The sequence below is a fragment of the Natator depressus genome, chromosome 3 (genome assembly GCF_965152275.1).
Source record: "Natator depressus isolate rNatDep1 chromosome 3, rNatDep2.hap1, whole genome shotgun sequence".
Classification (NCBI taxonomy): Eukaryota; Metazoa; Chordata; order Testudines; family Cheloniidae; genus Natator; species Natator depressus.
The window spans coordinates 70,824,677-70,838,691 of NC_134236.1; the positions used below are offsets into that span (position 1 = coordinate 70,824,677).

A 14,015-nucleotide genomic window follows, 5' to 3' on the forward strand; every position below is an offset into this window, starting at 1 on the left:
TGTTAATCTCTTTGATGAGTGTATACCCCTAAAATTACCACCTACTTTGAATTACTACAGTAGGCTGTTTAATATGGAAACCTGATTAACCTGATTAACACACTAAGCTCCTATTTTTCCATGTTCAAACTACAGCAGGGATCTTAAAATTACAATAGAACCTTGCTAATTCACACTAATGATCAAAAACCTACTGTGAATTACTGACACTGACAAATTAGCAATTAAATGAACACCACAAAACAAGGCGAAGGCACCACTAACTGTACTTTGGTCATTTGAGACATCTCGTTTAATTTTAATATTTCATACTTCAGAGTGCATCACTGTGCTTGTTACCATGGTATCCAGACATCATGATAAAAAAAGCAATAATTACAAGTAAATATCTTGTAAAAGTAATGAAGTCTTCGTAACAAGACCTTGCTATAGTACTTTGCTATTACATTTTCTTCCAAAAAGTAGAGAGACCACCATAAGTAACCATTTAGATTTGAGAGATAATACTATGTTGAGGTTCATTACCAGTACATACAAAATTATGCAGCATGCACAAACACAATATTCTTTTTAATAAATATTATATGTGCTGCTTAGGCAAGTTGTAATCAAGAAACTTGTCACCTAGACATCTTTCATAAGCTGCCCTTTCACAGATTTTATTTTAGATGGTAAAACAGCAGACACTATGTTTTGTAAATTAAATGATCCCTAGTCACATAGATGAAGTTTTAAAGACTAGCTCTACACAGTATAAGTTTACTGCTGATTTCACCTAAATGTTCATGAAAGACAAAGAAGCCATAGGCTGAAAGATTTTACCTGATTGGATTCTGTTCCAGCAATACTAAGGTCTTGAATGGATCTCCGCCTCTGTTGTCCGTTTCCTGCTTGGAAAAAAAGACAAAACAAAACACTAAAATCTGCTCAGAAACAAAATAAGAAGGGTGCGACTGTTGCAGCAGGAGCTTGGAATTTGTACAAATCCACAGAGAGAAAGTGGGAGTGGGAGAGAGAAAGAGAGAGAGAGACAGCTGCAGAATTTTAACTCAAAAAATGCTGGCCTGTCAAGAGAAAGTATATCCTAATACAATAACCGTTCCTACCACATGAATAGCTTCTGCACTCTACTCCACCATCTTCTGTCACATGTGTTTGAAGAGGCTTAGCACTTGGGGATTGTGGCTGATGACGACATCTATTTCAAGTGAGTTACGTTATGGGCATTTCTAGAGCAAGGCTGTACAATAAGATGCTGCCAGCTCTAACCTGTTGTTCTTTGAAGTAGCACACAGCAAAGCGTTCTGTCTGTGTTATGTTCCTCTCACATATATTAAGAAGCTATAAGAAAACTTATTTCACTTTAAGACAAACTGAAAGCTCTTAGTCACCCTTTTATGAGCAAAAATACTTCATATTCTAAAAATCAGGGCAAGAAGTTGTTCTCTAGCTAAGTCACATCTTGCTATCAATCCACTGAACAGTGGTGTAATCGTTCCTCTTCTCTTTCCACCCATTAGCATTATCCACCACTGAGAGCTATAGAAAATAGTTTAAATTTTAATACTACTAGTCCATCAAGGAAATGTTTATGAAACTAAGTCTTATGTAAAATACAATGGATTATGTAACAGAATTTCCCTTGGTACTTTGATTTTTATTAATATTGTTTATAGTGTCTCCTGAGATGACAGGTCAGCTGTCCAAAAGGAAACACCAAAACATCATGAGTAACAGCTGACAATGCTCAAAATTTTTGGTCTTCAACCTGCATTATGTAATTTTTCTACCAGTAGGTAGCATTTAGAACATGTACTATAACAGTTACAGCCTCATACTCCCATAGTATTCAACAGTCAGTACTCAATCAACGTTCTGTAACATGTGGCTCATTTTTTAAACTCTTACATATTTATGCTGGGTCATTTCAATACGACTTAGCAGCCTTTCTAGATAGAACTTATAATTTGCACATCAATTAAAACAAAAAAGTGAGAATGGCTACCTAATCTCATCTACACAGTTTAAGATATCACAAATTATGAAGTCCTTTAACCAGTAGTTCTGTGCAGCAGTCCTGTCTGTTTTAGAAACACACTACCAGAAAGTGAAAAATTCTCAGTACCATCTTCTCCAATTTGTCACCTGACATTTAAATTCAAGAAATTCTAAAAGTACCTAAGGGAAGGAACAGTTTATAGGTTAGAGAATGGGACAAATCTGTCTGAAATTGGGGTTATATTCTCAGCTCTGACACTGATTCGCTGTGTTACCATAAACGAGTTATAATCTCTCAGTAACTTAGTTTTCTACATCAGTAATTTGGGGAAATAAATACTTACCAATGTAAAAGTGATGTTGTGAGGCTTAACGAAGGTTTGTAAAGCCTTGTAAAGAGATCCCATAAGGCACCAGGTGAGAATTATTAAACTCTTCCATTTAATATAACTACTTGGCCATTAAAAACAGGATTATTCATAAACAGAAGAATTATGCTGTTGATAGTAGCTGCAACTCATCTTGGAACTCAAGATATAGATCTACTCATGACTGATACAACAATTATGTGCACATTTCATTCAACAGCACCATTCTAAAATTAGCCCGTCTGAAATAAGCTTGCAAAAAATATCTGGAATTCTCATTTCAGAGTAGCAACATTTGTGAATTTAAAGAACCCGGCACATGTGTTGCTGAAACATTAGATCATGGTTGCCAAAAAGTTAAAATAATCAGGGTTGGGTAGAAGTAAAAATCAACACTTTTTGAGGGCAGGAAGAGACCAACTGATTGTGTTATAGTGAATGAGAATGTCTTTAAATGAGAGGTCTCCAAGTTAGTGAGGCAAAAGCAAGCTCTATTATGCAATGTCATTTTAATTAGTATAACTACTACAGACATCTGGCAAATCGTTCACACAAAGCAGAAACAAAAAGACAGCAAATCAACAAATACTTGTTGCTCCAGAATGAAGATTAATGTCAATTTAGGAATATGAAGATGGAATACTTTTCCTTGACTTTAAATAATTAGTTCTAGTCTTTGTACATGTTTTGAAGTTGTTTTGAACTTGCTCTTACTTTAGTTTTTAAAATAACTGGTTTAAAATTTTCTCTTTACAGGAACCTAGAATAATTTCATGAAATTGACAAAAAGTCAATACACATCAGTTATGTACAATACCTAAAGGCAGAAAGTGATGCACAGTGGCAGGATTTTAACAATTTATTGGATTTTAAGATTACAATTCAACTGTCAACCAATTACTCATCTGGTCTGAAAAAGGCTGCTGTAATGAAAAAGAAACTTCAGGTGACTGAATCACCAAGTGAGGAAATAAAATGTTCTTTGGAATGTGTTTGCTCATGAACTAGAAGAGGCGGCTTTAAAAAAACAAAAAGATGGGATGCCAATACCAACATGTAACTAAACCAGTGGAGCAGTATATATCACTTATGGTATGGTAATTGAGGTAACATAAAAAGTTTATAAGATACTTGGAGCAAGGACCATTTCTAAATTTTTGTGCAGTTATGCATGTGTCAAGAAACTCTACATAAATCTTGTGAGTCAGAGTTAAGGTTACTGGAATGAGTATAGTGTATTTTCATATACATGTCAATACTGCCATTAAACAAATTATAAACTGTAAGGGTAAAAAAGCGAACACACAAAAAAGTTGACAGAACAAGGAAATTTCTACCTTTCTCTTGCCTCTCTGCCCAAAAAATTCTCACACACACTTTCCCTGCCCATTAAAATCCCCAAAACGCTTCCTACCCTCTTAAAAAAAAAAAAATGTATCCGGGCTCCCTCTTAGCCTCTAAGGATATGTCCACACTATAGCTGGGAGGTGTGATTTGAACTAGCTTGAAAATAGCTGTGTGGATGTTGTGGTACTGGCAGTGGCTTGGATTAGCCGCCCAAGTCCAAACCTGCCTGAATCCTTGAATCTGAGCTTGGGTGGCTAGCCCAAGCCACCGCCAATGCTCTGATGTCTATGCTGCAGTTTTTAGTATGCTAGCTCAAATCTGTCTACCTTCACTGGGAATCGCATCTCCAAGTTGCATTGCAGACATACCCCAAAAGTCCACACACATGCAACTCAATCTCCCCTAACTGATATCTGCAGCTTCCCCTGGTTCTCTCTCTGCTCCAGCAACAACTCACACATACATGCTGCCTCCTCCCTCCCCCTCCGCCCGTCTTGCATAGGTAGATCCTCCCTACGTCTGCACACTCTCCCCCCTTCTAACCTTCCCAAGGCTCTCTCACCCATCTGCTTCTGTCCTCCACAGAATCTCCCTTGTGTTTTGTCCCCTGCCCAGATTCTCTCCTTTCTCCAAGCTCTCTTCCTTTTCACTCTCCTTTAGCTTTGTTTTTAATTACACAAACACGCTATTTTTCTAGAAAGACCCACTCCTCATTCAATGCAGCATGGTCAGTGAATGAAGCACAGGGTTACAAGAGAAAAAATGATGTGTTCTTTTGAATTTTAAAGGCATGAATCTGGAAAAAGCTGGATTCTATTCCTGGATCTGCTACAGACTTCCCATCATCATAGTTCATATACACAAGAGGGGAGAAATAAGGTTGCACAAGCAACCTTAAATCTAGCATTTCCTAATTTCTGAATGCTTCATTTTGCAACCTTAATGTTTTTAAGGTAGTTTTTTCCTGTATGCAATAGGTTACGTTAGCAGATCATTGTCAGCCTTTTTAATGTATAGGGTTTGTTTAAATGGTAATGCTGTTACGTATTTTGCATAAGGCCAATATTAATTAATCTACACTACAAAGGAAACCCCGCCATAAAACTTGGTTAACCTTTACATAAAGAGGAAGTCCTCACTTCACTTGGAGTAAGATCCTGATTTTTGTGGAGCCTGAAGCTCCTATGGGCAGGTACTTTCTCCTGAAAATATTCCCTGACACACACCCCCCTGATGCCGGTAATGTAAAATTATTTTAATTCAGGTGTTCCTCAGGGCACCTTTTCTGGCATGCCTTCCAAGTACAAAGAAGAGGAGTACCTCTCCTGCAAACCATAGGTCTGTGGTAGTAGGATTCCTTTACTGCATTCTTTTAGAAGGCATGTTCTGTCTTAAGGACCTTAACATATCCATAGAAATGGGTCCCCTCCTCCCCATCCTGTGCACCTCCTCAGGTGCATCCCACTGCAGAAAATTATGCTTCCAACACAAGTTTATATTTCCTTCTTTAAAAAGGGAATATTAATGAAAACATGGTGAACATTTAAGGCCACTGGAGGAAAAAAACTACCCTGGACATTATAAAAGCCCTGATGTAATGTTAATAAAGTATCTAATAATTTCGTGTAAGTATTTCTTTTAAAACTAATCTATGCAAAAGATTTTGTTTAAGATTATACCTCACCTGAAAATCTGTTAAAGCGAAGTCATTTGTAAATGAGAGGTATTGAAGGGGGAAAAGCTGGACATTCTAATAAAAGGAATGCAAATTTATAAAAGCATTTTTATTTTTGCATTAATTGTTGACTGTGTAATTTATCTCCAAATCACAGTTAGCAGTGAGTGGTATAATTTTAGTTGTGAACATTTGTTTTCATGGTGTACCAAAAGTTTAAAGCTATTTAAACTGAAAAACTGGAGGTACTAATGAGGACTACATAACAATGCTATCAGCTGACAGACAAAATTATAGAAATTGTCATAGCAGCCTCTAAAGCACCTATGCCTTTCTATAGTTTTTCTACAGATATTCTGCAAAGTATCAACTAACTCCCTTAATCTCCATCCCCAAGACTCACATGTGAGATTATAGCATTGATGTATAAAATCAGCAAAGCTCTGTATGTATTGTGTCAGGTTTCAGAGTAGCAGCCGTGTTAGTCTGTATCCATAAAAAGAAAAGGAGTACTTGTGGCACCCTAGAGACTAACAAATTTATTAGAGCACAAGCTGTTGTGAGCTACAGCTCACTTCATTGGATGCAGTGAAGCGATGAAGTGAGCTGTAGCTCACGACAGCTTTGACAAATTTATTAGAGTATAAGCTGTCGTGAGCTACAGCTCACTTCATCGCTTCACTGCATCCAATGAAGTGAGCTGTAGCTCACAACAGCTTGTGCTCTAATAAATTTGTTAGTCTCTAAGGTGCCACAAGTACTCCTTTTATTTATTCTGTGCTGCACTTATGTATTGCACTGACTTGGACTTGACTAACTTCTTTGGGGCAGGGACTTTGTTGTTTGACACATTATGCTTTACATGGCACTATGTAGAGCATCCACTATTAAAAATTTAAAGCTACAGAGCCTAGGTAAAACCAGCCTTATTGCAGTTATTTGTGGCCATTTGGAATATGGAATATAGTAGGAAAACAGTGCTACTAATAGAGAGTTGATAATCAAGTTTTTAAACTAAGGACCACAGTACTATAAATACAATAAGTCTCACTTTGGTAGTCCAGTATTTTTAGTTGATGATGTAACACACAGCCCAAAGCACATAATGTATATGCATAAACTGTCTAATAAATGGAGTTGCCAATGCAAGAATACTGTGATGTAAACAAGATTTATCAGATACTTCCTGACTGACTAGCTTTTTAAAACTGTTTGCCTACTTATCTTGGTTACATTTTGCATGGTCATTCAATACATACTTTAAAACACCTGGCTATTAATACTTTGGTGGTCAGGCTTTTTTTCTTTTTTAAAGTCTTTCTTAAAATGCTGGTTTGCAGTGTCTATGCTATATCTGTTGGAATGAAAAATAAGAAAGGTGTACTTCTGTATGTTCATATGGATACATGCCTACAACAACCCTGGAAGATTAGCTACCAAACTGTAAACCTGTCTCAAATCCATTTTTTTTTTTTTTTTAAAGCTTTGCACACTAATGGAAAACTCAGGTTTTACCTACTTTAAATGTCAGGGTCTCAAATAAATGAGAATTATACTTATGCAGGGTATTTCAAAAAGTGTTCAGAAAGGATGGGAGTTTGGAAAATATATATCAAGCTCTTTATCTTGCAAACATACCACTGAGTTTTTGCATACTTACATTAAATAAACTAAGCAGCCTGATTAGTCCATGAATGGGAAGCCTCCAAGGAAAACACAAATATAAGAAATGGTGATTCAGGAGGTAGCTTTTGTACTAAGCCAGTACTCTCCCAGTTCCTTAGGGAGCACCTTTGTAATCTTTTGGATAAGATGCAAAATGAAGTTCTTAATCACTTGTGGTCATTTGAAATCCTATAACACTTGTAGAGGAGCAGGGGTCTTATCCCTATTCTAGTTTGGGCAAAATACATTTGGTCTACATCAAATTCCTCTGAAAGCTTTATTTAAATAGGGTAGTCTTCACTTTGTCCCAAAGCATAGTAAAGTTTTGCTGTTATCTACCCTGGACAAGGCTGTATTTCAGAGGAAGAGATCGGTATATCTTGTTTGCAAAGTTCTTTGGATAAAAAGTTATGATTATATGTAGAATATACAAAATGTCAGTCTCTTATTAATGATCTCAGTAAATATCTCAACACTGGGGGAAGTCTGAAACAAAATTGATATTTTTGGTAAAAGGTGAAGTTAAATGAGAGGGAAGGCTTTCTGGAAAGGGAAAGTGAGGGGTAAAAACAATAAAAGCATGCTGGGGCTGCCATCTTGAGGGCTTTAGAGGAAAACCTGGCTGCACTCTAACAGTTGCAACCCAATATACTGCTTATAGATGACAACACTGAGTCTGAGCTAGAGCTGGGAAAAAATTTCAGTGACTAGTTTATTTGCTGATAAATGCAGTTTTGGGTGACCTGAAACTAATTTGTGTTGAGTTTGTCAAAAAAAATTTTTTTTGATTGAAACAAAAATTTGAAATGTTCTGTTCGGTAATATTGAAACTAAATGGTTTGTTTCAACATTATCGTTAACATTTTTGGGCTGGTGCCACGGACCTGCCAGAGACTGTGGTCTCAGCAGGTTCAATTACCCCTCTGCCTGCTGTGGAGAAGGAATCTGAACCTGGATCTCCCACAGTGCAAGAGAGGTGCCCTGAACACTAGGAAATGGAATATCCTGATGTGGGTGTCTCAGTCTATTTTGCTGAAGCTGTTCCATGATACATAAAGAAAAAAACCAGTCATTGGAGCAGGGACTTGAACTTGCATCTCTCACATCCCAGGTAAATGCTCTAACCACTGAGCGGTAGAGCCATTCTTGGTCTCTGGCCCAATGACTATTCATAGTCATTCACAGTCATTGTCTGGCTATACCGAAAGAAGGACAGGAAATATATGACATGGGTTTAATCAGGCCGCAACTTTAATATTAGATGTCTAGGACTACCCGGCGGATAGAAAAAGTGTACAGTGCAGGTAACCCTGTGTTTATGCTGTAATTACCCAGGGGGCTTTTACCAGCTCCCCCTCTTTTTCCATCCAGGTCCCTCCAGCAAATCCATTGCTGGGACATTATCACCCTCTTCCCCTTGTAGGAGGGTTAAGGCAGGCTATAAGAATGGGAGTCAGCAACTGCCCCTTGTTCGTTCCTTTAACAAACACCTCTTTTAAGTCCTTTTCCAAGCCATTTCTCTGGTCACTGTATACCGATCCTATGGAGTACCTGCACTGGACATCCACCCTACACTTAAGGAGTTGCGAGATACAGCCTACCACCCTTCACTCCATGCATGAACAGAGCCCTTCCTGAACCCGTTGTCGGGAAGGCGGGGGGGGGGGGGGGGGAGGGAAAAATCCTTCCCAACCCCCCCCTAAAAAGGGGTGGCTAACGTAATACCCACAGCAGGTCTTGACCAAACATGGAATTTTACCAACTAAAGTAGAGGGAGGGAGGGTCCTGCCTCAGCCGGCTCCATGTAAAAGGGAGGCTTCAGGCACCAAGCTGCCCCTTGTAAACCTTGCATTCCCAGGGGATGAGTCAGTGACTACGCTGACCCTTTTGCAGCAGTTTTCATCCCCTCCAGCCATAAAGCACTGTTCCCTTCATTTGGCCAGCCAGCCAAAAATACACCCCCCCTGCTTAAAAGTGCAGTGTGGTCATTCATGAGGACAGTGAATAGCTATTGGGCCAGAGTGTGAGAATGATTCTACAATGTGGTGGGTAGGCACTCACCTAGGATGTGGGAGACAAGTTCAAATCCCTGCTTCAACGACTATACATATATGTGTACATGTATATATAAAATACTGCACATACAAGATTTCTCTGCAATTTTGCTTCATATGTGAGATAGTTTTTAGTACCAAGAGATCGGTCCAGCCAAGGGCTCAGTCCTATCTATGAGACACAAGGACTGCACACTGGCAAGCTTTTTTTTTTTCCCTCCTCTTTTCTTAAAAAAAGGACATCATGAAAAATCTTACTGGATGGTCTCCATCTGCACCCTATATGAACTGGAGCAAAAAGTATTTTTTTATTTTAATAATGTGATCATTATTCTAGCATCTTAGTCAATAGAGCCGTTCACATGGTCTGTGATACCTGGTATGATGACTGAAGGGACATCCAGAATGTTGCCAAATGAAGCAGTTTTACGATGGCCCCGTTTAGGCTTGGAATAGGCTGAAAAAATACACATACACAATACACATGCAAACAGCTACAATGGTAACACAACAAATTATTAAATACCTAACACTGCAATTCTCATATACTGTTAAACTAAAGTACATGCAAAACATGTCACACAGAACAAACTGCATAGCTTTCTATTCATGCTTAAAAATAGTAAAGAAATTGTTAAAAGCAAAACAGAACTAGCTGTCAATACAACATAGTTAGCTGTAGTTAGCAACACAAAACTCAAACAGACAAAGCAGCATGGCAATGAGGAAGGGAAAAGTGCAACCATCAGAATGGAAGACAAATATTGACTTCTTCCAGTTCACCTGCATATTACTAATAAATGTATTTCCTTAATTGTTTTAAGTTATAGAATACTTCCTCCATAGTTTTATTCTAGTCTCAGGCTAAAATTGTTTATAAATAAGTTTACATTTTCATGTTGGATGCTTTCATTTTCTTTAATTGGCATCTCCTGTAAAGTGAAATCAAATCAATGTCTAAGATAAGCTCACTTTAATATGAGAAAATTTGAAGAACTGCTTCAAGCGTTGGTAAGGTGCCCTCTGACTAAATGTTTGCTGTTTTGTAAAAATGGCCATTGCCTACCAACCTAAATACTTTAGAATTAAGCATCCCATTCATGGAACTATTGAAAACAAAACCCCCATATTTGTTGAAGTGGAATTTGTATCTATTCTAAATCATATCAAACATCATAAAACATACTTACAAATGTTAATTTTGCCACAGGTAGTAAGAGGAAGCGGTGGCAAAATAAAGGTCTGTAGTTTAAAAATTAAACAACTGTCCCATTTGAAACAGATTTATGAATGCAGCTCCCAAAAGAAAACTGCTCTGGCATGTTTACCTGAAAGAACTCTCAGTGGCTGACATAAATGTGCACTGCCTGATTTGTTTCTATGACCAGTCTAATAATAGATAGAACAAGAGGATTAGGTAATTCTTAAAATAATTTTCGGTGTATTTATTCTTGACAATAGCCTTATCCTCACATAGCAACACAATTTTTTTGTCCAGGATCATAGTATGTTGTTCTCTGTAACATAGTTAATGAGACTAAGAAACCACCATTGTTTTTGCTATTTTCAACCTAAGTCACAAAAACTTGCTTAGACTAATGTGGCCTGATTTCTACTAGTTTGCCACTGCCTGAAATGAACTCTGTTCCCTTATACTTGTCCCATTCAAATCAACTCTCTTTTGTTCGAAGAAGAAATTAAATAAAAAAACAAAAACAGCCATAGCAAAATCTCCGAACAACGTATTTGGAGATATTACTGGCAGTACTTAAAAGAATCTAGTGAAGGAAGGCAGACTGGACTGATTCCATACTCACACTGGGTGGTCAAATGAGTTTCATTTGTTCTGAACCAATGAGAGACTTGAATGAGGCCCAGAATATTAAAATAAATCAAAACACCGCAGACTATTGTTGGGTAAGGACACAATTGCCTTGTGGCTAGACCCTTGATGAATACATATCTGAACGATATAGGGGCAAAGGCTATCAAGAAGTATTTGCAGTCAACTAGCTATAAGAGTAATAAAAAAACAAAACAATAATCCATCCTGGATTGATACTATAATGTTCAAGTAAGATTGTAAACTCTTTAGGACAGGAACTAGGTCATCCCATGTGTATGTACAGTGTCTATCACAGTATGCCTTTAGACATTACCAAAGTAAAAAACTTTTTTTTTTTTTTTTTGCTGAGTTGAATAAAAGTTGAGTCAGCACACCAAATATACCCAATATGTAAAAAAAGTAAATACATAAATTTTCAGAGTGATGGAAAAATATTGACTCAACTAGATAAAGTCTGACTAGCAGTGGTAGTTATTGTGCCTGGATTCTGTAAATCTAAGGATGTAGGTCAATAAAAAAGGACCATTTAAAATTATGAAACAAGTTAACAAACAGTGAAAATGGGGACTAGAAAGCAGTTTTTGCCCGCCAGGTATAACGTTTTGTTAATTTGTTTATTGGGAAAAACACACTCACTTGCTCAGCTTTCACCATAAAATTATGCATTTAATGTTGCTAGTATCCTAAACTTCATCTTACATCAATGATCCACCATGTAAATAAAAGGAGCAGTTTTTGCAACCTGGCGAATTACGTGTAGCTAAAATTCTTTACAAAGACATCCAGGTTCTGCTTCTCTGGGGAGAAATTGGAGGGTTATATTTATATCTGATCTTTCCAATGACATAACTAAATTATCAGTTTGCACCTATTTTCTGTCAAAACTGGGTTTTTCAATTTACCCGTGGAAATAATACTGCTTTTAAATCCACCTGCTGCGTTTTAAAATATTAAAATAGTTTGAATGTAGTTTTGAATGAAATGTAATTCAAATAATAAAAATGACAATGGATGGGGAATAACACTCAGTTAGAAGCAAAGAGAAACTTGTATTAATGAAACAAGGCTCATACCAAAGAATCCCAAATTTATGTAATACAAGCAAAATGTAATTTAACCATTTTAAAGGCAATCAAAAGTAATCTTTTCTGTAATCTCAAACTACACGCATTTAAAAAAAATTCCTCTCAGACCTGAGTGCACAAATGTGAAAGGAGCTGGTCTCCTTATATCTAGACTTTGCAGGATTTGATTTAAAATCGACAGAGGTCAGCTGACACACTAAAACTGAGGAAAAAATATCCATCAGTAACAGTTGGCTTCTCCCCCACACTTTGTGCCTGCAGGAATTGATCTCACTGGCGCTACAGCGGCAGAGAGCTCGCTGCAGCCCTGCTGTCATGGGAGGGAGCAAGTGGGGTCATGACAGTAGAGCTGCAGAGGGCTCCTCTGCAAGGATGTGAGGCCCATGACACTGGATCCCTGCAGGCTGTGGTCCACGTGGGGCAGAGTGGAGACCCATGGCCAGGACTGCAAGGAGGAAGAGGACAAGCCCCCGGTTGGGGGGGAGGCTACCCTGCTGCTGAATGTCTGTCCTTAGGTAAAAAGAAAAGGAGTACTTGTGGCACCTTAGAGACTAACAATCCGATGAAGTGAGCTGTAGCTCACGAAAGATTATGCTCAAATAAATTGGTTAGTCTCTAAGGTGCCACAAGAACTCCTTTTCTTTTTGCAAATACAGACTAACACTGCTGCTACTCTGAAACCTGTCCTTAGGTAGGAGCCATTCAGCATTGGGGTAGCCCTCCCTCAAGGAATCCTCCTCCTCCCCACAGTCCTGGTGAGGAGCTCTCTGCTTTGCCTGGCTAGGACCACAACTTTCCTTGCACCTTGGGCCTGCACAGACTGGGAGTCACCTGCCCTTCAGCAGTGTAGGGAGCCCTCTACAGCCCTACTGTCACAGCTACGCTCTTTCGCCAGCTGGGAGTGCAAGGGGTCTCGGCTCAGCCTCACCAGGACCGTAGCCTCCCCACACATTGTGCCTGCAGAGATTGGGTGTCCCCGGCTCCACAGCAGCGCTGGGAGTCCTCTGCAGCTAGGCCCTCCTGACCTTGCTCACTCACTCAGCAGCCAGGAGCACCGGGGCCATTTCTGGGCAAGAGCTGTTCAGCACTGGTGTGGCCTCCCCGACAGCTGAAGGGTCTTTTCTTCCTCAGAGCCCTGTCCCGGTGGAGCAGAGACCCTTGGCCAGGACCACAGCCTCATCTGCACCATGTACTAGGGTGTCTTGGGCCCCTTGGCCATGCAGGGAGCCCCCTGCAACTCTGTTTTCAGCACTGCCCTAACTCCAACCCACCCTTAATTTCCTGCAACTGTAAAAATAAAGAGTAAAAAATAGAATAAAAATAAAAAATGTACAAGAACTGTCAAAATTACAAAAAAAAAAATCATTCTTAAAATATAACAAGTTAATAATAAAGAATCCAAGCCCAGTTAAGAGTTACCTCACAGGGCTCATCTTAGTAAAAGTAGCTCCTTTCACCTTTCTCTGCCCCCTACTTTATTTATTTTTACCTGCGGTAGCAGTAATTCTTGCTTCTATTTCAGACATGTCAGCACTCATCCTCTTGCCTTCTCCTGAAACAAGGGTTGACTGTGGTCGTCCACGAACATCTGATAAGCTTTCCACGCTGCTCCCGCGAGATGGAGGTAAACTCAAACGGCCAGGGTCACCCTGTTGAAACAGTGTTACATTTTCAACAGGGCTGTTAAGTGATTAAAAAAATTAATTGCGTTAATTGTGCTGTTAAACAATAGAATACCTTTTAATTTAAATATTTTTAGATGTTTTCTACATTTTCAAATATACTGATTTCAATTACAATACAGAAAAAACTGTACAGTGCTCACTTTATATTACAAATATTTGCACTGTAAAAATGATAATAGTATTTTTCAATTCACCTAGTACTGTAGTGCAATCTCTATCATGAAAGTTGAAATTACGAATGTAGAATTATGTACAAAAAATAACTGCATTAAAAAACAAACAAACAATGTAA

The 14,015-nt window shown here is 38.5% G+C and overlaps 1 protein-coding gene across 4 annotated transcripts in view; it reads right to left on the reverse strand.

The window, feature by feature from the left end:
• Positions 1-14,015, reverse strand: part of MAP3K7 (mitogen-activated protein kinase kinase kinase 7) — a 71,978-nt gene that overhangs the window by 19,002 nt on the left and 38,961 nt on the right. The window contains exons 11-13 of one of the 4 annotated variants that reach the window (XM_074948114.1): positions 13,528-13,687; positions 9,484-9,564; positions 823-887 (exon numbers count right to left, since the gene is read on the reverse strand). In XM_074948114.1, the coding sequence (XP_074804215.1) occupies positions 823-887; positions 9,484-9,564; positions 13,528-13,687 (306 nt within the window). Of the gene's footprint in view, positions 1-822; positions 891-9,483; positions 9,565-13,527; positions 13,688-14,015 lie in introns of all 4 variants that reach the window. The other 3 variants (XM_074948113.1, XM_074948115.1, XM_074948116.1) reach the window with 3 other exon arrangements.